General features: G+C 32.9%; 1 protein-coding gene and 2 long non-coding RNA genes across 4 annotated transcripts; 1 reads left to right on the top strand and 2 right to left on the bottom strand.

Annotated features, from left to right (window-relative positions):
* Window positions 1-1,806: 1,806 nt before the first annotated feature.
* On the bottom strand, window positions 1,807-25,715 carry LOC128234781 (uncharacterized). The gene is made up of 2 exons (XM_052949301.1): window positions 25,570-25,715; window positions 1,807-3,603 (listed from the first exon to the last, which is right to left on the bottom strand). The coding sequence occupies exons 1-2, from the start codon at window positions 25,641-25,643 to the stop codon at window positions 3,261-3,263; spliced, it is 417 nt and encodes a 138-aa protein (XP_052805261.1). The 5' UTR covers window positions 25,644-25,715; the 3' UTR covers window positions 1,807-3,260.
* Window positions 9,541-16,458, bottom strand: LOC128234784 (uncharacterized). The gene is made up of 4 exons (XR_008261035.1): window positions 16,406-16,458; window positions 13,295-13,377; window positions 12,845-12,968; window positions 9,541-11,265 (listed from the first exon to the last, which is right to left on the bottom strand). It is a non-coding gene; the product is annotated as an uncharacterized LOC128234784 (long non-coding RNA).
* On the top strand, window positions 16,539-20,363 carry LOC128234783 (uncharacterized). Of its 2 annotated transcripts, none has more exons than XR_008261033.1 (5): window positions 16,539-16,672; window positions 17,779-17,855; window positions 18,189-18,270; window positions 19,047-19,177; window positions 20,244-20,363. It is a non-coding gene; the product is annotated as an uncharacterized LOC128234783 (long non-coding RNA). The 2 variants fall into 2 exon arrangements; XR_008261034.1 differs by having other exon boundaries at window positions 16,590-16,665.
* Window positions 25,716-25,766: the final 51 nt, after the last annotated feature.

A 25,766-nucleotide genomic window follows, 5' to 3' on the forward strand; every position in this document is an offset into this window, starting at 1 on the left:
ATTCTTCTTTTGATTAACATTTGCTACTATTTTTGTTACTGTAAAATGTCTCAACTAGTTAAAAAAAACATATAATCACCGCCAAGCAAGTGTTAAATAATGGAAATGATCATGGACTATCATAGTCTACTTCATTGATGTATATATGTGTGATGTTATGTGTGGAAATAAACTTGTGTTCTGTGTTCTATCTTCATATTTAGTTTTACAACTTTGTGTTTGTCTCGTGAATCTATCACATTTTAGTAACTCAAAACTCTTATAAACAGTCAAGTTTAACTTGACATGGAGTCATGTTTGTTCAAATAAACTTCCAAGGAGACCAGGGCTTGCATATGATGTGTTGCCTGGAGTATGCTATTTGTATATCTACGGACTTTTAAATACAAACTAGTCTCGGGCGTATGACTGGAGACCGTTCTGGACATATATTACCGTTTAGCAACGTCATGGAACCAGGGCTGGTATTCACTGTTGGTCTTCATTTGATCTCAGAACGATGTAGCCAATCGGATTACTTGTTATTCATAACTGGCCAATAGAGTGAGTGAAGTCAATGATGTATGACCAAAAGATTTACTTAAGACAGATATTGCATACCAGATCAACTCATAATGAGTAGGCTTTGCATGCCAAAGGACATTTATTTTCTACAAAAGTGAACATTCTCTCCATCCCAAATATATATATCATGAAGATATTCTATCTTACAAAAATTGTTATGCCTATACATGTACATGTAATTGTTACGAAACAGAATGGGACGTTTTATCTTGTTTGAATACTCTTCTTTGTGAAGGTAAAATTTAGAGTTATTCAACCACGCCAAACTTTTGCGATACTTAAAAAAGGCCATAAATGTAAGCATTTCTTTGATTTGCAATCCAATATATATGAATATGATGTAAATTTATATGTTTCTTTATGGGTAGACACGGAAATTTGCAGTTCTTGTTCTATTTTTGCTGCTTGCTTGAAATTAGATTCGTCCTAGTATGTTTCGTAACAGAATGTAATATTCGCATCCCCGGCTTTTCGTTCGGGATTCATTTTTTGTCGATTCGTCCTAGATGCCTTTCGTACTATTGTGTTAAACGTGTATTACAGTGGGTTACTTGGCTATTTAATGTAAATTGATTATAATTTGTAACTTTCTAGTCCAGATAACAGATCTATAGATCTATTGATATTGTATTTCACATTATCAATAGATCTATACCTCTATTTATTTGACATATTTAGTCATGTTATATGTTTTTGCACAATTTATTAAACTTTAATTGGATTATTACTGATTGTATTAAGCTTCGGGCATTTGGGATTATGCGCCCTGATTGTGTGTCTTGAATAAGTTATCGGGCATTATAGTAAATGTGCCCTTTTTTCTATTTTAAGCTTTACGACAATAAACATCGGACCAACCACAGTCTTGCCTTTACATTCCTCGTCCGGTTACAGTAATACTGATGGCTTCAATGCAAAATCTTTTGTTCGCCAACCTATGGCGTTTATATATTTATTACAGAAAATGCAGGGACAACAGCAGCTGATTGTATTAAAATGGTTTGGTTTAAGTTTACCGAAGTGTTCATTCACTGGTAAAAAAATCCGATATCTTTTATACAACAACGACAATACCGAAAATACCGACAACAACAACAACAACAACAGTAGCAGCAACAGCAACAACAACAACAACATTAAGCACACAAAACAGTATTTATGCTAGGGCATCATAAGCAATTATTAGTATTTTATATAATATTGATAATTAAGGCGGGGCTTGTTTGAAAGACGAAATACATAAACGTTTCAAAGTTTCATTGATTGTATCTAGTTTTGAGGTGAAATATTAAGCAAGCATAATACAAACATCCGTTGCGACGATTGATATATTTACACAATACCAAAGATTAGTTGTTTGTTTCAGTAAAAGATCCTCTCTATATAAAAAGAGGCCATATGGTCATCATGCTGGAACGACTTAAACAACAGCTATGGGAACAGAACTAATCGTTTGGCGTACCTCCACATTTTATATACCATAATATTCCTGTGGCAGCACATATCTTTTCCATTTCTCGTTTTTTTAGTCTTTCTTTGTAATCGTTACTGTGCTGGTAAACTTATTTATAAGAAGATCCATTAAATGAATCGATTTGTTGAACATCTGCTAGCAAGAATATGCTAATGTGTAGTTCCATTGCCGGAGGTGGGACAGTATTCCATGTCTTGTCTTGAATGTGACTTGAGTATACTTTCAAATGGTTGCTGAAACCTTATTCAATAGGGTGGTTCTGTTAGCTTAGTGGTTAGCGCACTCGCTTCCCACCAAGGCGTCCCGAGTTCGATTCTTTGCGAAAGTGAGTTTGGATTGTAGTCACCAAGCTGTACAAGTTGGGTTTCTCCAGGTACTCCGGTCCACACAAACAACACTTGTCCACACTCTGGCGTATTATCATGCCAACGAGCGTGATAAATATAATTTTGTTATTACTTTTACAATCGTTGTAAAATGAATAAGTTTCAACTAAACTTAATTACATATGAAACAACCAGCCACACATAAAATGCATCCCATGAAAGAAGTCGATTGCCGTCAGAATTAGGAGATTTTATCAACAACAACAAAACTGTTACCACTGATGTCGAAAGAATCGCCCTCATGATTAAAGATGCACTCTTACTCCAAAATAAGATTTACCACAATTAATACAATTGTTTAAATATACCAAAAAGGTGAATAAATGTCGAAAGCAATAGGTCTTATGAAGGATACCGAGGTTAATTTGAAAGAAAGGTGCAGAAAACACGGTATTTCCACCTTATGAGACGATAATAGATCACAGTAAATGTTTTAGCACTCACCAGTCATTTAATATTTTTGTGTTACAATCTTGTTATCAGCAAATAATATTTCCCATATTAATACAAAATGCATTATTTACTTATTTATTATTTAGTAAGTAGTAACAGGTTTATCACTAAAAATTTATGTTTGTTATACGTGTGTGTGTATTGATTTCGAATAAGAGTGTCACTTTAACGGTTTAGGAAAAAAATGTGTTGACAGCTACGAATTCTGTTAAACATATATGCGAAAGCCAGCTATAATACAAAACCGATTGATGCAGTGTATTAGTTTTCTTTCACCACCTAAATAGAACACTAGTAGCAGTATGTATATTTATTAAATCATCTAGTGGAATGTTTGTGTATATGAAAAGTGTTGATACTGCCTGGTCTTCTTTTTGGCAATTTTAAAAGCTGACACATCCAAGGTAGCACTGGGTGAAGTTGTCACCGGCGGCTGTACACTTTGAAAGGCAGTGGATAGCATCACAGCCGCACGTCCGCCTGTTGGAGCCGTTCCCCTCGGAGCAAACGCTGGCTTTATAGTATGGTACCACCTTCTTCCCTTTAGCCAGACGCTCGCACTCAGCCACTTGCTCGCACAGCCACTCTTTGGTTTTGGCGTCGCATTTGTCGGCGCAGTTGCCCAACAGACGGCATTCAACGCTCAACCAGTGGCGATGGGTGTCGATTGTGCCGAAGTCCTTCAGAACCGTCCCCGTGGCTTCATCACGAGCTTGACAAAAACAACTGAAAAAGAGAGTTATATACAGGTGTGCAGACGGGTATTATAAAATGCATTAGAAGTGAATACTCAATAAAGTTCATGGAAATTGTAAACTTTCAATGCTTTGCACACCATTAACAAATGTTTCTATGCAATTATTGTGTTAATATTTATATCTTATATGGAATTTAAATTATTTGTGTGTTTTTTTTGGTAATACCTAAATATCACTTTAATGACAAGAGCCCGCTATTTTGTAGATGGATCATAAGTCCGCTTTTTACAATATGTTTATTTCTGAACATGACAATTCGCAATGGTATTGCTCACATTTCCAGCCATATCTGATATAGCTGAAACCACAGATTGACTAGGGGCTTCGGCCATGAACTGTTTGCACAATAATGAACATCCTACATAGTAGGCATCTGAATGTAGCTGGTTGGTATTGTCAGGGCTATTTATTGTGCATAAGCAGTAAGTCAGCTTTTTCAACACATTTTCAACACATAATAATTGCAATCAGAACACTTCGGCCATATTCCATCGAAAACAAACCTGGGTGTATGCCGGAATATTAGGTAAAGTAGTAATTCTATTAAATAAAAGTATCAAAATTCGATATTTTGGAATTTATTGGGGTATGGTATGCAATGGGGCTGTTCAAAATGGGTGGAGTCCGAAAGACTCCAACAGCACTTTAAACTGCGCCATTGCATACCATACCCCAATAAAATGCAACATGTCAAATGTTAATACTTATATTTACATTTATTTAAATCTACATTTCTGATAAAATTAATAGATTATTCAAGAGCATTTTCTCTTTTTTCTTTCTCTCGTTGTTCTCAACGTTGGGTAAATTAGGACAGCTATCGTAACTTAATTTTATACAACTATGAATGCACAGATAAAATAGTTCCTTATTTATATATTTATTTTCTATCTTTTCAATGTCAAGGATATTATAAATACGTTATAACTATATTACAAGTAGAAAAAAATAATAACTTGAGCTATGAAAAATTAACAATAACAAGAAAACAGCAAAAATATCGCCACCTACAAAGTTCTCATTATATCTCGCAATAATACGCGATACTAGCGTTTGTTAAGTCACGAGTTTTCAAATTGGAGAGAAATTCCAGTCAATTTACTTGTGCGCTATGTTCAGGAATCAGTTAATGTATGAATCATGTTGGAATACGGTGTTGGACAAATCAGCAAGTGCATGGTCATTTCTTTGGAAGTTAACATTCAATTTGGATGAAACGACAGTCGCCGTGGGTGTGGTTACGTGATCATTCATGGAAGGAAAGCCAGAGGACGCGAGAAGACTTAGTGTTGAACTGAGTTCTTTCTTCTGGACGTTGCTGGGTGCACTCCAAGATGTTATTGTTCCATATCTCGATTTCATGTTTTGTCAGATGTTTTTTTTTTACCAAACGTCAATACCAATTCGGAAATAAAACGTCATCAATGTCATTTAATATTTTTTCAACTGTTCCATCCATCATGAAATCATCTACATTAAAATCAATCAAATTATCGTTGCTTATTGTTTTTTTTAACTTTTTACTACATATTACAGTTTTGCATGTCGCCAATAATTTTAATACGTTTCATTGAAAAAAATAGTTCCATAGTTAATATGCCCCGCCCATTAGTATTATTGCGCCCAATGACAGGAAAGAAGTATCGAACAAACGCACACGATTAAGGTGAAATTGATAAACAACAACCATCGTTAAGGAATGAAGTGTTAATGTAAATATTTTATTGTAGTGCAGTGTTGTAGCGTGTAATTTGAATTTAAATGAAGTTAATTATTGCATAACAATTAGGATCCATAACAATAAAGTCTTTACGCTTAGCTGCTAAACTGAATTCTGACATTGTAAACCGTCCATCTACTTAAGAGACAACTTAATAAATTTCCTATGTAATCTATGAGCAATTAACTAATTTGCACGCTAAAAACTGATGTCCAGTGATTCAAAATCCCAAACCAGTAACGTTTCTAATATTATTAAGATAAATACAATTGGTTGAACGTTACCACTGTGTTTTCGATCAAGTTACAAAACTCGGTGAAGGGGTTAAAACCAAAATGCGGAAAAATGTAAAACAAGTAGATCCAGCAAGTTCAGCCTCTTTTTAAAATCACAAACAATTCCGTTTCAAAACCTATAAATATGGAAAGCAGCCAATGGTCTGATGTGACCATGGTTTGATTCACTGTCATATGTGTAGTAAAACATATAAGGCATGTAACAATGAGTAGGATGTCTGAACCGGTGTAATTTGAACCTTATCCGAGGTTGTTTTTGATAGAAAATAACCGAGGTGTTCTAATGTTAACTTCCTCTTAAGATGGCGGATATCGGTCACAAACTAGGACGGTATTTTCATTGTTGCCAATTTGTTATTGAAATGTTATACATGTTTTAAAATGTTGGTGGTGTTTAATATTGCAATTAACTGAGCAGGTATTTCAAGTTAGGTATACTTCAAATGTTTATCTAATTAACCGAGTCATAAGAAGAAGCTCTTATGTAACAAAACCAAATCTAATTTTAGAAAAGATACCCGACATAACTCATCCGCTTGATGGTCAACTGTGTGTTTAAATTTTGCAATAACTTATCATGTTATTTGACTGTTGACTATAATGTAATATTTCATTGGTTCTGATTGTGTTTTGTAAATGATATGTGCATGATAACATATTGTAAGATGGAAACAATGAAAAGCTCATTCGAAGCTCCTCGGCCATTTTTATCGAAAACAACCTCCGGCCCCGATTTCTCGAAACTTCTTAAGTCCCTTATAACAGGATTAAGCTAATCTCACTATTTTTGTTGTTCTATAAAATGTGTTATATTTACTTCTTCAAGAAATTTTAGAAATTATGTAGGAATAATCTGTATGATTATCAGAATAAACCATTTTTCATTGATCGAAATCCATTTTCAGTATGTATTTTGGCTAATTGAAATAAGCGACTTAAGCCTGTTAAGCTTAAGAAGTTTCGAGAAATTGGGGCCTGATGTATTTGGACGGTTTACATACTCAAAAACAGTGGTACGTTTACGTCCGCCGGATGTTGATCGCGTAGTAATTTTATTAAGCAGTTAAAACTTTATGACTTAACTTTTTGGAATATTAATTATGTTTGCAATAATACACTGGCAACCAATATAAACTTAGATAAATAACTACAACTCTTAAACACCACATTTAATTAAAACAGTGAATTATTTGAATCTAGAAAAAAATATTAAATCTAGAATGCTTAGACCAAGTTGAGATTGATATCTTTTATCAGCACAGTGCATAGACTCTATACACTATATGGATATGTACGATACACCGTGACAGTACATACACTGGTGTTATATTCTATACCAGTATATACTGTGCACGGTATATATTCTATTCATTCTCAGAGGTGTTGAAGCAGTGCTTCAACACCCCTGTTCTCTATACAATGTATACAGCCAGAGATTTTGAAGATTTACTTCAACTCCTCTGTTATAGTCTATATACATTGTGGAAGCGTGCACTATACTCTATTCATTGTCAAGAGGTGTTGAAGCAGTGCTTCAACACCCCTGTTCTCTATACAATGTATACAGCCAGAGATTTTGAAGATTTACTTCAACTCCTCTGTTATAGTCTATATACATTGTGGAAGCGTGCACTATACTCTATTCATTGTCAAGAGGTGTTGAAGCAGTGCTTCTACACCCCTGTTCTCTATACAATGTATACAGCCAGAGATTTTGAAGATTTACTTCAACTCCTCTGTTATAGTCTATATACATTGTGGAAGCGTGCACTATACTCTATTCATTGTCAAGAGGTGTTGAAGCGGTGCTTCAACACCCCTGTTCTCTATGCAATGTATACAGCCAGAGATTATGAAGATTCACTTCAACTCCTCTGTTATAGTCTATATACATTGTGGTAGCGTGCGCTATACTCTATTCATTCTCTGTTCTCTATGCAATGTAGATTTTGAAACTTTACTTCAACTCCTCTGTTATAGTCTATATACATTGTGGTAGCGTGCACTATTCTCTATCTGTAGATATGAACCCCTGTTATAGTCTATATACATGGTGGTGACGTGCACTATTCTCTATTTGAATAGAGAGGTGTTGAAGCAGAGTTTAAACACCTCATCACCTCTATTTATTCTTTGTACAGTGAAAATGAAAAATGGGAGAAAAATGCTTAGATTTTTTTTTGTTGGTTTTGTGTTATATCAGACACCACATTTAATATACTATAAGTATAATACAATCACATTGTACAAAATATAATTTTTGGGCAAAATGTTTTAAAAGTTAAATGAAAATGAGAATTTCTGGACTTAGCGCATCAACTCTGCCAAATTTTGCAATAAAATTACCAAAATAACTTTTTAAAACAGATATTATGTAACATTATAAGATACTTGAAATATACAAACTATGTATTTTGTAAAATATGATTTTTAGGTAAATTTGTTAGAAAAAAAAATGAAAATTTCTGCATTTTGCCAATTACTTTGTCAAATTTTGTAATAAAATTACCAGAATTACTGTTTTTAAATATATTTTATATTACAGTATAATAGACCTTAAGTAAAGAAACTACATACTTATGTGAAATGTGCTTTTGGGGCACAATGTTTGACAAATGAAATGAAATTTTTTGAAATTTGGTCACCTAGGCATCAATGAATTTTAAGTTTTTATATTGCAGATATTTACCAGTCGCGCAAAATGCACAATTGCAAACAACATGCAAAAGCACTTTGAAACCAATATAATGAGACAGGCTCCTTGGTTTGCCAAGCCTTGCCTTGCAAACATCTACATAAGCCTAACTAGAACTGTAAGCCATAGGCTAACGAATACCCCCCACCCCTCCATGTCTAGGTTGTTTGCCCTGGAGTTAGGCCGGACAAAGCTAATTTTGCCTACAAGGGGAGATAACTCCAGTCAGGGTCATGTGACCTGTACCAAATTCACAGAGGCGAAAGTTTACAACATGGCCATTAATTTCTGAAAGTTTGATAAAGATTTGTTGAATAATAACAAAGATGAATCCCGGACAGGGCTTATTTTGCCTACTTTAACACATCAAGGGGAGATAACTCCAGTCAGGGTCATGTGACCTGTACCAAATTCACAGAGGCAAAAGTTTACAACATGGCCATTAATTTCTGAAAGTTTGATAAAGATTTGTTGAATAATAACAAAGATGAATCCCGGACAGGGCTTATTTTGCCTACTTTAACACATCAAGGGGAGATAACTCCAGTCAGGGTCATGTGACCTGTACCAATTTCACAGAGGCGCAAGTTTACATCATGGCCATTAATTTCTGAAAGTTTGAAAAAGATTTGTTGAATAATAACAAAGATGAATCCCGGACAGGGTTTATTTTGCCTACTTTAACACATCAAGGGGAGATAACTCTGGTCAGGGTCATGTGACCCGTACCAATTTCACAGAGGCGCAAGTTTACATCATGGCCATTAATATCTGAAAGTTTGAAAAAGATTTGTTCAATAACGACAAAGATGAATCCCGGACAAAAAAAAAACGGACGGACAGACAGACGGACAACCCGATTCCAGTATACCCCCCAAACTTTGTTTTGGGGGGTATAAAAATGTCTGTCTGAGATACAAGGCGTGAAGCTGCATATAACACTAGTATGCGGATGAATCCACATGATTCTGATAAAAACATAAAAAAATCAGCCAAAGTTGCAGTATACATGATCCTTTCAATGTCATTTATATTTTCCAGTACAAAATAAAGCACCTCAGAACGCCCAGAATGCACCATGTTTTTCAAAATATTCTGAGGGGGCATGCCCCGAGACCCACCTAGCAATTATGAATCCACATATAAAGGGCTAGCTAAGCCCATTACTTCTGTATGCAAAACAAGACTACATGCTCATCTTTTCTTTATCTATTCTGCCTGTTAATTTGCTTGTAAGCTTATGTTAGTCAACAATATAATAACATTAGCTGGGCCAAAATACAAAAGTCTCTTCTTATGTTGAGAAAAATTCGAAAAATTCCGTTACTGTTTAATTTCCGTGAATGTTTATTATTCTTTTGCAAAGAGGTATGCAATTATGATTGCAGGGTTTATATGAAAATACGATATCAGGAATGGTCTGAAACAGCCCCAAAACATACGAAAGCCTTAAATGAAACAAACAATTTATATATTAAAGATAATTGGAGTACTGTCTATAAAACATACACCTTAAAACACAATCTATGAACAGTTTTTGCCAATGTCTCTTATAAAAAAAAGCTACAACAAAAATATCGCTGGAAGTGATGGTACTTCCCATATGCCAGTTTTCTTTGAAAAAGAAGAACTTGTAATTCAATGTGCTAGTAGAAGGTAAATTGTTGTTGCATTATTATACACAGTTGGAAATACCATTTTTAATAATTGTTTTCATTGTTAAAACTCTATGTTTAATGGTTAGTAATGCTTGAGAAGAAATGAAAATTTTGGCAGTTTTTCAGACAATTGAATTCTGTTTCATTGAGAGTTATCTTATATGACTGGATTGAAGGCATTCATGCAAAAGTCAGACTATTTTTATTTAATTATTTTTTTCAAAGCAAATGTGAAAACTCTTAATCAGTGACAGTGCAGCTTTAACATCCTTTTAGATTTAATCACTATGATTTCAAAATTATCAGACAAACATGATACTAGATGTATACTGTCTTGTTTGGAATTCTTGCCCTTATTCAGTATTGGTTCAATCATAGCAGTATTTATTTGAACTGCCTCTAGGTTAAAGTGTGATAAAATTCATAAGATGTCAAATACATAATTATATAAGATTCACAATTCTTTGAAGGAATGAACTCCTGCTTACATGTCATATGACAAATTATGGACAAATACAGAACCTAATCCTAATAGTTTTTCTCCAGAATTATCAAAGGGGTCACTCTTAACAAAGATCTAGTATAAACTTAATAATAATTTCTTTAGTTTAACAATGTTATAAAATCTTGAAAGGCCATAGGCAGGTAGTTCTGACGTTCATACCCTTCAAAACCTTTGACAAGAGGCATGTCTATCAAATATAATTATGAATTACTGGTGTAAATGGGTAGTGGGTAATGCACATGTCAATTGTAACCACCACCACCCCCGTCTGGGGGTATACTGGGTGTGAATGCGGTGGTTTTGTCTTACCTATGGTATGTTGGATGCGGGGGAATTTGGCAGGGATTTTAGTTCAGGATCAGTTCAGGGAATTTAACCTGGGGTAGGCTGGACCAAAAGTCAAAAGTCCCCGGACCTGGGGGCGGGATGTGGTTACAATTGACTGGTGCATTATGCTATTCATTTTGTTGCCCACTCTTTTGTTTTTCTTTGATAATCCATTGCACACAACTATAGATCAATATCTCAAATACTATATATGTTGAAAATTGACAACTTTTGACATCAATGTTTTAGTTATAGTTATGAATAATGAGCGTTCATTCATTGCTTTTTTTATCAAATCACAATCATAAGTGTTAGCATTTAGCACACCACTTTGTGCAGTAATGTTTAATGCTGTGGCTCCTCTTATCAACCAAGCACTTGGGCTGTTGGTGGATAACCATTTCCCTAGTTTCCTCCCTGTCTGGTCACCTGTTTGAAAATTAAAACATTGATAATATATAATAATGACAAAACTTGAAAGTATTGTACACTATGTTTATACATTTGCTGAATTAAATGAATAAGCTAAGGAAATGTACATTCAAAACAAAAGGGCCAGCATGGCCCTTAATTGGTCACCTGATTAAAATGACCATGAACAAGTCAGTCAGGTAACAACTGGTTATGAAAGGTGTTGCTATTTGCTTAGCAGGTTAGTGGTTGCTGTGTTATTTGATGGTTGATAAGGACTCCTCAAAGAAGGCTGCTCTTTGTTAACAGAAATGAGAATTATGGTAAGCTGGTTGTTCCCATGGTCAATGGATGTTACGGTAATGAACCAGAATGTTGCTATGGAAGTAAATGATTACTAAGGAAGTAATTGGTTGCTATGGATGTTGGCTGTAGCTCAGGAAAAAAGTGGTTGCTAAATAAGGCATTGGTGCCTATAAAGGTAGTTAATGGATGCGTTGGAAGGAATTGGATGCAAAGGAAGTCATTGGTTGAATGGGGATTCATTTGTTGCTATGGATGAAGGTAGTTGCTAAGGCAATCATTGGTTGATAAAGAAGCCAAGGATTGTTTAGGAAGTCATCATTTTTTATGGAAGTCATTGGCTGCTGTAAATGAAGTATTTGATAAGGATGTCCTTGGTTGCTTATAAAGTGGTTGTTAAGGAAGACATTGTGAGTTTGGATTGTAGTCACTAAGTTAGACAAGTGGGTTCCTTAAGGGTACTACGAGGTCTACGATTTCCTCAATAAGGCAAAACCTTGCTTAACATCCTGCCAAAAGGTGATTATTATATTGTTGTAACAACTTGTTTCATAATCTTTGAAACTAAATACCTTTTAGTTTAGACATCAGTTTCTAAGGAATTCATACATTACTGCAGAAGTCATTGCCTGATTTGAATGTGTATCAATTTTTGTTCTAGAAGTCTATCAGTAACAGGGGAACTCTGGTTGGGACAACTTTGACCCCAAGGACGAAACTTGAACAACATTCATAAAAAAACACTTAACAACAATCAGTGATTTTTTTATGAATTCTTTTTACTGCCTGTACAATGTACCTCGCAAATTCGGTAAAAAGTCAACTTTGGGAAAAATACAAAATCAGGTCAAAATTGCTTATATAATGGCAAATATACATTTTTTAACTTTTTTATGCATACCTTATGCTGTGAAAGAGTAAGACTTGTCAAGATTTTGTTTATATTTCAAGAAATTCATTGCTATTTTAATCCAGAATGTAATGTAATTTTTTTTAATTTTGGGGAAAATGGAGTTTTTCACAATAAAAAAATCACTGACAATGAACTACAAACTCCAACATATAAACACCACATACACAAAAACAAATTGATTACATATATAAATTACTGAATATTCACATGGTCTTACGATATTATTGATGAATATTATAATGTTATTTTTAGATACCAGTTACGGGTAGTAGTAATGAAGAATACCAGATTACAAAATCAAAGTGGAAATTGGAACTATTAGAGAATCACTTTATTTGTGGGTAGGTCACTTAAATATTCATTGAGGTGAAAAGAAATTACCATATGATGTATTGCATATGTTTAACCGCTGTTGCACAATCATCATTTCCAAGTGACTGTCTTCATGTCCAGTACTAGCTTACAAAATCCCTTTCTAGATAGTCAAAGACTTCATCTGATGCATCTTAAAAAGGAAGAATACAACACAATCATGAACACAATAAATGCAAATAATGTTGGGTATGCTTTAAACATGATTCAAATGCAAAACATCTTGGCAATTATTTTTAGAGCAATCTAAATGTCCTACATGAGATTTAGTCTCTTATGAAAAAGTGATGTTTATGTACAAGCCAAATATACTAGAAATGTGTCAAGTGGACATTAAGTCTTGTGTTGCTTGGTGAATTGCATATACTGTGAATGAACATAATTAACAAAAAAACAGGGATTTCTCATAATATGACAAAGTTTTTTTTAACAAGTTTGGTAAAGATTATTGAGCCATACCATGTTTTTATCTGGACTGCATCGTCTTTTATTCTGGGCAGCATAATATGGAAATCCAGGCCATGTATACATCTGGGTTTTATCTGTAATGGACCACATTTTCCAAAATGTATGTAGGCAAATGAGTTACATGGAAATAAAAACTATCTATACATAATAATAAGTGATTTGTATACATGTGTTTACCTTGGTATTATATACCCATAGATATATTATATGACATAATATTGGGTTAATACAAAAAAAATGAAATAATATATAATTAGGTTAATGATAAATCAAGCAAATTTAAACTAACACAAACAATTATATGTATATATTTACATTATTTCACAGTAAAATATAATAGAAATTTATAAACATTGGCATAATGCTTAAATCAGGTATCTATTTCAAGGCAGTTGTCATTAAATCATAAAATTTAAAGCTGCACTCTCACAGATATACCATTTTTACAACTTTTTTATTTTTTGTCTTGGAAAGAGCAAATTTTTGCATAAATATCTGCAAACCAATGATATATGATTGCTGCCAAAAAATCAGATCGTAGATTTCTATATTTCCGTTCGAAAATTAATGTTTTATGGCTTAAACCGTTACTAATGGTTTAAGAAAAATGCATAAAACATTACTTTTTAAACTTAAATATAAAAATCTGCTATCTAATTTTTTGTCAGCTGTCTTAAATAACTGGTTTCCATGGATTTTCGCAAAAATTGCCTCATTCCAAGATAAAAAAATTGTCAAAACGTTCAATCTGTGAGAGTGCACCTTTAAGGTCAAAACTAGAAAATGGAACTTTAAACAATAAACTTAAAAACCATGACTTATGGTACAAGTATTTCCACATCGGAGCGGCTGGTTCTTACACACTGACAGTGACACACAATACACTCCACTCCTCTCCATTAACCCTTTATATATATATTACAGTCGAAACTCGTTGGCTCGATATCTCATGGCTCGATATCCTCGTTGGCTTGAACCAGATTAAAAGAACCGATTTTGTTTAACTCTTTGTTCATATAAAATTTGATCGGATGGCTCGATATATTGAGGGTCGATATTTCTCCACACTCGAAGTCATTTTCGCGGTTCCAAGTAAGAATTTCACAATTTTGTTTGCTTGGGTCAATGTCATTTTCGCGGGTTCAGGTAAGAACCTCACACCTTGATTTGTTTTGTTGGCTTCATTTAGCACACGGCGCTAATCGATAAAAATTAATTCAATTTATTATAATTATTATCAAATTTGAATGACTTAACAGTTTGAATAAACATGCCATCACTTTATCTAAGTTCTTTCCCTAATTGTTATACATGTATAAATTTCAATGCATCCTGATATAACTAATAAGCTATGTTTTTGTTACCCACTGTTTAAAATTACTTGTTTGTTGTTTTCGCATAATTTTTATAATTAATAAAAACAATCAAATAATATTTTCTAAGTATCGAATAAGTGATGTAACGAACTTTAAGACGTGTAACTATGTCCAATTAATACTCTTCTTTTGCGGAGATAGCATAGCCAATAACAAACGAGGTAAACAAGACTTTTTGTAACGAATAATAAAAAAAATAACATTTTGTAAGCAATCCCGCTTGGCTCGATATTCTCGAGGCTCGAAGTATTTTGGCTGGTCCCTAGAATATCGAGCCATCGAGTTTCGACTGTAGTTTAAAGCTGACGGAGGCACTCCTGCCATGTACCACTGCGACCATTTAAGTAAACCTGGGAGGAGAAGTGCCCCAGTGTGGAGCTTGAACCAACAACAACTGCTGGAACACTATCATGGCGCTGTAACCAACTGAGCTAACTGAACGGCTGGTTCTTATCAACACGATCTACATCAACAATAACTTTACAATGTACATGAATACATAAATAACTAAAGTATGAATGCAATGTATTCATGTACATTGTAAAGTTGATGTCTACTGTTCTACTTTAAAAGACACATGCATGTACCCCAGAATTAGTTTTGACAGGCATGACTCACTAATGCCAGTTGTGAGCTTGTTCCTAGCTTCGATCAAGATATTTCTGTCTGAAAATGACATTGAATACACTCTAAAGCCTAAAAGGCTGTAAAATATGCATTCAACATCTTGATAAGCAACTATCTTACATAAATTAAAATATTAGGATACAGAATGATGTGAAAGAGACTTTAAAAATATCGCTGCATTGTTGGATGTTGGTGCTGTCATCTGATGATCAGTCAGCGGCAATGATTGAGGCAAGCATCAAGTATACATTGCACTTTAACAGATTAAATGTTTTGACAACTGTTTTATTTTTTGTCTTTATACAAGCCAATAAATGCATAAGTGCAAGAAAAACAGTGACACAAGACTGCTTAAAAAAACATTGGATTGCATATATATTTTAGTTAAAGCTTCACTATCACAGATATACCATTTTTACAACTTTTTTATTTTTTGTCTTGGAAAGAGCATAATTTTTGTATAAATATCTGCAAACCAATGATATAGGATTGCTTACGAAAAACCAGATCATAGATTTTCATATTTCCGTTTGAAAATTAATGTTTTATGGCTAAAACCGTTAATAAACGTTTTAGAAAAATGAACAAAACATCAATTTTTGAACTGGTATATATAAAAATCTGCGACCTATATTTGTCAGCAGTCTTATATAACTGGTTTCCATGGATTTTCGCCAAAATTAGTACATTCCAAGACAAAACATAAAAAAGTTGCCAAAATGTTCAATCTGTGAGAGTGCAGCTTTAAGAAAATGATGTTTTATGCATTTTTCTTCCAACTGTTAGTAGCACTTTTAGCCATAAAACAATTTTTTTAACGGAATATGTAAATCTGCGATCTGATCTTTTGTCAGCAGGCTTATATCACTTATTTGCATATATTTACACAGAAACTGGCTCATTCAAACTCCAAGACAAAAATAAAAAATAACAAAGTTGTCAAAATACATGTATGATATGTGAGAGTGCAGCTTTAAGGAGTACTTCGTTATATCAATAAAATATACTCGTTAAACTGTCAATTGTTTACGTATCTACATAAATTCAATTACCTTTTGAACTAGAAAGTGTTATATTTTCAAAGAAAATAGCCGTTTACCTCTGTTCAGTGTCGGTCAAATTCGATGTTTTGAATCACTCTAGCGCGTGCTAAATACTAAATGACGCAATGTTTTGGACTGGTCTTCATTTTCTTCGATACAGGCACAACCGAGCGTAAATATTAAGCGAGAAAGTCTAGTGGAACGATGCAGGGTTCATTGGGTTTGTTTACAAAAATTCAAGCATCCGGTTAAGAAGACGACAAATAAGAATGGTATTAAGTTGGTAGAATGGAACTCCTTCCTGATTCCTGCACATGTAAGTTGTAAGTATTGACTATATCGGGATACCATACAGGACACTCAAGTTTTATTTTATATTTTCTTAATTATCATGCAAATGAAAATAATTACTATCATTTAAAAGTTATTCAGGGATAGTTGCAAATGGTTTGTTTACATTAATTAGTTTTATGAATTTAATTGAATACACAAATTTTTATGAGAGCTTTGCACCAAATTAAATTCAGTTCATTTTACGGGAGTAACCCACACTAGCGGATCCAGAAAGGAGGTGGGACCCCCCCCCCCCAAAAAAAAATAAATAAATATTCTGTAAAGAATCGTAAAGAATCTCAGGACAATTATTCAAAAAATCTTTTCATCTTTGATATCATAAAGGTAAAAAAAAATTACCAAAATGCAAAATGTAAAAAAAAAATATCAAGTCAGAGAATGGGTTGGAACCGGTGTCGCCAAAATTGCAGTCCAGTGTTGTATCCACTGTGCTATGAAGGCTTATCCTAAACAGTTGGAATATTTAATCTTTATACCTAACTTGTAATATATTGGCGAATTTTTTTTATTGTAAATTATGTGGTACTTCAGTTAGTAAGTTTTAATGCATTGTACACATAGATACCAAGTTTATGTCAGTTTTCGTCAATTTTCTTTTTTTCCGCTATTTCATTAAACAGATTAAAATTACAGCCCCTTTTAAACAAGTCTTTGGGAGGAACTGTTGGGGATTGTTATTAAAGCTGCATTTTCACAGATTTACCATTCTGACAACTTTTTTTTTCATCATGGAATGAATCATGCAATGTTAGTGCATAAATTATGTCTGCGAACCATGATTTAAAACTGCTGAAAAAATATCAGATAGCTGTTTTTCATATGTACGTTCATAATTGTTGTTCTGTGACTTAAATTTGAACACTTTCAGAAAAATGAAATAATAAGCAGATTTCTCAATACATGACATCTGTTTTATTGTTAGCAATTAAAGGCATTGATTCTCTGAGATAATAATAATGTTAAAACAGTCAATCTGTGAAAGTGCAGCTTTAAGACTCATTTTTCCTAAGATCAGCCAAGTTAGTATTATAGCTAATTTTAGCTTAAAAGTAGGTGAATTTTATATTTATTTCAGACCAGATACTCTTGAGGGACCAATTTAAGGGCAAACAGACAAACGTTTTGATGCAAAGAAAGCATTGGATTTGAAAGGTAAATTTTTAACACATATTTACATGTACTCAATGTCATTTACTAGTATAACATAATGTATTCAAGTATAAGATATTTCAAGTATTTGGTCAGGTTGTTAGGTTTAATTGAAACTGTTAAGCAAATAAATGAAAGTCCATGCAATTTTGCATGCACATGTTTGTTGCATGCAGATTTTACTCAGATGGCATAGGGTACAGTTACTCTTGTAACTTGCTTAAAATAAATGCAAATAATTCTGCATGTGTCTGAAGTCATGTTTTATTTTTCTCTACAAATTGTTTTAAAAAATGCAATTGTTTGATTTCCTTTCTTATGTGTTATGCATTGCAGTTCCCATGGAGAAGAAAAATGGAGAGATTCTAAAAGTATGAAGATACTCCTGTGTATAATGAGGAAATCTTGTCAGTGAATGGTAAGTTCTCTTTGGATTAATTCTATGTATAACAATATAAATATGAGGTAAGCCAAGAAATGAGAATTAACATAATTATTCTGTTCAAACATACATTGACATATTAAATATAAAGACATATGTATGATTTGTCTCTGCTATTATACTCCTACCACTTGATGGTTAGGGTTCATTTGGACAAGTCTTCTTTTATCCATAATTCCAAATGCTTCTGAGATTTCTAACACATATTAAATATGTTGAGGAGAAGTGCTGTGCAAAAAACATTTTTGTTTATGGTATTTAAGAGTTATTGGTCTTTGATTATTTTTCTTTCACTTTTCTATGTTTTTGAGGTATTAACTTCAAACTTAATGCACATATTGGACGTGATAAGAAAAATAGCTGTGCATATGAATCATTAAATTGTGTATGGTAGTCAAAGAATTGTAAACCTTTGATTATTATCTTTATATTTTTTTATTTTTTTTCTTCTCTTCATAACTTTTTTTCATTTTTTACTTTAAGTTAACAAAACACTATTCTGTTTTTGGTATATTAAGGATTATTTTCTTATGTTTATTTTGTGCTTGGCAGTTTTAAAATTATTGCCTAATTGGTTACTGTATGCTTAAAAGCAAACATCACTTTCAGTGAAACCTCTTATTACAATAGGTGATAGCTGTAGTTTTTCATGGAAACAAGTGTTTGACAGTATGAGTCATTTTTTAGTAGCAATATATTATGTACATTTAAGGTATAAGTTCTCTTTTGCTAATTGTTCAGTTGTTTTTCAGTTGTTGCAATTGTGGACCAGGCCAGAGTTGTACTAAACCAACTAAGACACAATGAGATACAGGAATGACACAATGAGAAACAGGAAACAGGAAAGTGATGACTGATCGCCACCTGTTACAAATTCATCTAGGTACAGTTTTTAATCCAGATTTGATACAACTGTAAACTGTTTTATGCATGCTATGATTATGTTCATCATGTTTGTTTAAGACCGTGATGATGAGGACTAATCTATTGATTATCCCTTGCCAAAAGGCAAAGTGGATACAGTAATTGTGCATGTGTGTGTGCGTGTGCACGGAATGTAATCTTGAGCATAAATCCCCCAGGTATTAACTTCAAACTTCATATACAGATAGATCCCTATTGAGAAGAAGTGCAGTGTTAAGGGACCATAACTCTGTTTACAGTTCTTTTTGTAATAACCCTTTGTTATATTTCATACTGAGTTTTTGTCTGGAGCAGAACTTGAAAAGTCTTTGAGGTGTTGATCTCAAACTTCAAATATGTACAGATAGATCTCATTTAGCAGAAGTGCAGTGCACAGAGACCATAACTCAAGATTTTTTTTGTAGTAGTTGCCCTTTGTTAGTTTTCAATGTTATCCTTTGTTGTAATGCACAGTTGTGATCATGCTCAAATATGCTCATTCACATTAAAATTAATTGTCCAGGTTCAAATCCTGTAATAGAAACAATTATTTTCTTTCTGTGTTTAGCAAAGTTTATATGAACTATCTATCAATGTAAAATAAACTAAGATTTGTGTGTTTTTATCGTTTCTTATTTATTTGTATATTTGTTGTTACATATTTTTATGTGCATATATATAAAATCTATATCACAAAAAGTGTGGCTAATTTTTAATATTAAGATATAATATGTATAAGAACTATCATATTTCAAAATCAACCATTTTGCAAGATAGATAATAACTTAATGTATCTGATGAACAATAATGTGATTTTGGGATGCCAGCAATAACTTTTCATGGTGAAAATATGTTCTTGTCATTGATTTTACATATAAGTAATCAGTATGCAAAGCCCTTTCAAATGATACTTATATGGGGTAACTATCAAATTTTAACATTGAAGCCAATGGCACAAATGAATGAAAAGCTCCTTAATAGTTCAATAGTTGACGCCAACAATGGAACTGTGTTTATGTATTGCTTAATGTTCCTTTTTCTTTCAGAAAACTCCCCACATCCAACAAGAGACAGTCTGACTTCAAAATCTTCATTGAAGGCAACTTAATGGACAAGACATCCGTCACATAAAGATTCACTAAAATTGGAATGATATACCAATCTTAACTTTTAACAGACAAATACATTATAGATTTGAAAATAGATTACCCTTAGATAAGTTGGATGATTAACATTTACCTCAACACAGTACAAAGTGCTCATGTTGAACTATTGTGATTGATCATAGTCTGTCCTTCATTTTTATTAACAGTTTCATACAGTGTTAACACTTTAGTATGGGGACTCATTTTTAGCTCAACTTTTCGAAGAATATGGAGAGCTATACTACTCACCCAAGCGTTGGCGTCGGCGTCACCCCTTGGTTAAGGGTTTGCGTGCAAGCACACATAGGTTAATATCTCAGCAACTACTTGAGGTATTGCATTGAGACTTGATACAATGGTACTCAACCATCCAGCCTACTTAATTAACCAAGTTTGATAACTCTACTTTGCATTTAATGCCAATAATAGGCCTTTAATATTTGACTTAGAAATTCTGGTTAAGGTCTTGCATGCAAGCACACATAGGTTAATATCTCAGCAACTACTTGAGGTATTGCATTGAGACTTGATACAATGGTACTCAACCATCCAACCTACTTATTTAAACAAGTAAGATAACTCTAGTTTGCATTTAATGTAAATAATAGGCCTTTATTATTTGACTTAGAAATTCTGGTTAAGGTTTTGCATGCAAGCACACATAGGTTAATATCTCAGCAACTGCTTGAGGTATTGCATTGAGACTTGATACAATGGTACTCAACCATCCAACCTACTTATTTAAACAAGTAAGATAACTCTAGTTTGCATTTAATGTAAATAATAGGCCTTTATTATTTGACTTAGAAATTCTGGTTAAGGTTTTGCATGCAAGCACACATAGGTTAATATCTCAGCAACTGCTTGAGGTATTGCATTGAGACTTGATACAATGGTACTCAACCATCCAACCTACTTAATTTTCCAAGTTATATAACTATAGTTTGCATTTAATGCAAATACTTGCGTTTATTATTTCACTCAGAAATTCTGGTTAAGGTTTTGCATGTAAGCACACATAGGTTGATATCTCAGCAACTACTGGATGAATTGCATTGAGACTTTATACAACCACCCAACCTAATTGAATAATCAAGTTAGATAAAAATTCTGGTTAAAATTTTGCATGTAACCACATTTATGTTAATATCTCCGCACATCATGTATTGCATTGAAATCTAATCTAACAGTGATCCATGCATGTTTCGCCAAAACTTTTCAATCCTTTCACTGAAAAGCAGCGGAATAGTCGAGAGCGCTGTCTCTGTGACAGCTCTTGTCTCTTTGGTCTTTATTCATACTGGCCAGAATATGTTTACCAAAAAAATCTTAGTAGAGATTGATAACTGTTCAGGTTGGACAAAAAGCATGTAGGTTGTTTGTTCTAATAATATAAACTGTAAATGCTTCAGAAACTATATATATAATTTTCATGATATTTGTCAGTATTTATTCTCGTCAACATTTAAATAATATTAGGTGAAACTTGTTTATTGGTCAAAATGTGTTTGATTAGAGTGGCCTCAAGTTCCACTTTATATGAATGAAATTTGGTCAAGTTTTAGAAAAAAACTATGTTCTAGTTTTATAGGCCATATTCTCTTCCCAAGCTTTCCTTAAAGAATGAATGTAGGTAAGATGAAACAGGAGTCACTAAATCAAGTATTAAAAACCTTAAAAATTGCTATTCATAGAGGTATTGTTTCCTCATCATAAATCACAACTTAGCCAGCAAGACTTTTCAACAAATAAGGCATAAAATGTAAAAAGTTAATAATTAGGCACATATTTTAGTGAATAAAATCTTGTGAACATATTATTGAAACAAATAATGTGTCTGGTTCTGAGGTGAGCAATAAAGCACATTGCTTAGTAACAATTGAGCTAGCTCATTATTAAAAGTTTGTTTTAAACTTGAATTAAATGAATGCAAATCATATATTATTATTTTGAATCTATATTTTTTTTTTAGTTACCTTGTGCTGTTGTTAATTTCCATGCTGACTTGGTCAATTATGGCTAATTGTCTAATTATATTTTAACTTCTAACCTAAATGTTTCATTGTACTTTTGAGTGTTCTGTTAACTATATTGCACATTACCCTATATGACAGTATTAATTCAATAAAACCATGGTTATTAAGTTCCATACATATTGGAGCACATGGTAAGCCTCTAGAAATGTCACTTCTTAAACCTAGATTCTTGATCTGTTCGCCACATTGTTTTGTTAATTTTTTGTTTATAAAAACAAATGATTGTTTAATGTCAAGGAAACCTTTTTAAAGTTAAAATGTAAATGTACATAGATAACTGTCAAATATTATTTACCATTTAATAACTGTCTAAAGGCAAAATTTCCATTCATTTTTATATTTGATTTGGGTCCCTAGGGTCATGGTCACTGTAACTAAAAATAGAAAAATGCTTGGTACTGAATAACTTCAGTTTTAATACATTTAAAACTGAATCTCACAATAAAGGCTGAAGTTCTTGTTGCATTGCAGCATTTCTAGTTAACTTTTTAATTTGACTCTTTTTATTGCTTTCGACAGGCACATATTACATCATTATTGTATTCATTTTTAAGACAAAGCCTCTTTAATTGAGCGTGCTGTCCAAAGACAGCTCTTGTTGACATAATTATAAGACACCTTATGTTATGGTTTATATGAACAATAGCTGTTTCTGTGTATGTTTTAGAAGAAACTTCCATTTCTTATCATATTGATGGACATAGATATACATACATGTACGGGATTATTGACATCAGATTCTTAGGATTAAATTTACTAATGTTCTGTTCATGTTCAAAATAGATACAGTTATGGTAAATGCATAGTCTTGTTTGTTTATAACATAGACAACCATGTCTTTTGGTTGTCCTGGTCTCCTGTCCTGTTATGTGAATTGGGTTTTATGGACATCTTCGATATTGTAGGTCCAATTCTAGTGTCTAGCTGGAAAAGTATTTAGCCTAGGGAGACCTTAGTTTGGGTTATCATGTTGGATATGTCTAAATGTTGGCATGTTGGGAAATGACAATTTTAGGCTATGACAATTTAAAAATGTAGACGTTGCTGGGCAAGGCTCCACACCCAAGTGACTGTCGCATTATATTCTTGAAAAAATGCCTTGGGCTTTTGGTTTGTTATGAATTTTGCGAGTCTGGCAAATATCTGCATTATAAAATTCATCGACATACAGGTGACAGAGAAAAAGGTCAATTTTCAATGATTTCAAAAGATTTATTAACTAAAAGGGGATCATCATAAATCAATACAGAGAACAAGGTTAATTGATTTGACAGAGGATTGATGCAGAGCTTCAAAAATTAAGGTGACAATTTCAGAAAAATGCACATAAATGATTTTTGTTTATTTGTGTTGTTTGATAACTGCTGTGTGTCGATTTTTATTTAATTTCATTTTACCCCCCAAATCACACTTCACACAATACATGTACATGGTTTCTACACTTTAGGTTTGTTATACTGTATTATAGTATCTATTGAATACAGTAAAATTTCTGGTCATTGTATTGCAAAATTTGTGCTAATAATTTGCAATTTCAGAAATTCTCATTTTCATTTAATTTTTCAAACATTTTCCCCAAAATTCACATTTCACAAAATTACATAGTTTCTTTACTTTTGATATATTAAACTGTAATATTTATGAAATACAGTAATTCTGGTCATTCTATTGCAATATTTGAAAAAGTTATTGGCAAATTCCAGAAATTCTCATTTCCATTTAATTTTTCATACATTTTACCCCAAAAATCATATTTTTTTTAAAAAACTGTGTTTCTATATAATATATAATAATGTTAAATGATATATATTAGCTGCAGTAGTTCTGGTGTTTTTATTGCAAAATAAGGCAGAGTTATTGGCAAAATTCATAAATTGTCATTTTCATTTAATTTTTCCAACATTTTACCCCAAAAATCCTTTTTTGCGCCATATAATTGTTCTATGATTTAAGTATATTAAATATGTTGCCTGATATGACATAAATTCATCAAAATTATTTTTGTGCAGTTTTCTCCATTTTTTTTTCAAAAATCTCCGTTTGTATACATTGAATAGAGAACAGAGGTGTTGAAGCACTGCTTCAACACCTCTGAGAATGAGTATAGAGTATAGTGCACGCTACCACAATGTATATAGACTATAACACAGGTTCAAATTTACAGATAGAGAATAGTGCACGCCACCACAATGTATATAGACTATAACAGAGGAATTGATGTAAAGATTCAAAATCTCTGGTTGATACATTGCATAGAGAACAGGGGTGTTGAAGCACTGCTTCAACACCTCTGAAAATGAATAGAGTATAGCGCACGCTACCACAATGTATATAGACTATAACAGAGAAGTTGAAGTAAATCTTCAAAATCTCTGGCTGTATACATTGCATAGAGAACAGAGGTGTTGAAGCACTGCTTCAACACCTCTAAGAATGAATAGAGTATAGTGCACGCTTCCACAATGTATATAGACTATAACAGAGGAGTTGAAGTAAATCTTCAAAATCTCTGGCTGTATACATTGTATAGAGAACAGGGGTGTTGAAGCACTGCTTCAACACCTCTTGACAATGAATAGAGTATAGTGCACGCTTCCACAATGTATATAGACTATAACAGAGGAGTTGAAGTAAATCTTCAAAATCTCTGGCTGTATACATTGTATAGAGAACAGGGGTGTTGAAGCACTGCTTCAACACCTCTGAGAATGAATAGAATATATACCGTGCACAGTATATACTGGTATAGAATATAACACCAGTGTATGTACTGTCACGGTGTATCGAGCATATCCATATAGTGTATAGAGTCTATGCACTGTGTTGATATAAGATATCAATCTCAACTTGGTCTAAGCATTCTAGATTTAATATTTTTTTCTAGATTCAAATAATTCACTGTTTTAAGTATATAATTAAAAAAAATACGAACTACTTCAACTGATATATCGGCATACATCCGAGGTTGTTTTCGATAAAAATGGCCGAAGAGTTCCGGCTCTGAAAGTTCTCAAATGCAATTAAAAGTGTATCTTGGAAATTCAAAAAAACCTTTGTCTGGTGTTCATATCTAAAATATTGGTTCCAAAATCACCCAAATAATTCTAAAAAATATCAATTTAAAAAAAAATGATATCGCACGAGGGGTTTGTTGATAAAATAAGGCAATTAGTCAAAATCTAAATACTTACTGTTTCCGGTCGGCAGCAAAACTGTACTCCACAGACAGAAGAGCAATCAGTGAAACGAGAATGACGGAATTCATTTTCAACGGCTTGATTTCAACACTGTTTGATAAATTTTACAAAAGTGTTTGAATCGTTGATCGGTTTGTTCTTATATGTATAATTTTAAAAAAAACGTTTAAAAATACAACCGCAAAACCGCA

The sequence above is a fragment of the Mya arenaria genome, chromosome 5 (assembly GCF_026914265.1).
Source record: "Mya arenaria isolate MELC-2E11 chromosome 5, ASM2691426v1".
In the NCBI taxonomy this organism is placed as follows: Eukaryota; Metazoa; Mollusca; class Bivalvia; order Myida; family Myidae; genus Mya; species Mya arenaria.

Coding starts and splice junctions, on each gene's coding strand:
- LOC128234781 (XM_052949301.1), bottom strand. CDS start 25,643: ATGAATTCCGTCATTCTCGTTTCACTGATTGCTCTTCTGTCTGTGGAG. Junction 3,604..25,569: donor TTTGCTGCCGACCGGAAACA/GTAAGTATTTAG, acceptor TCTCTTTTTCAG/TTGTTTTTGTCAAGCTCGTG.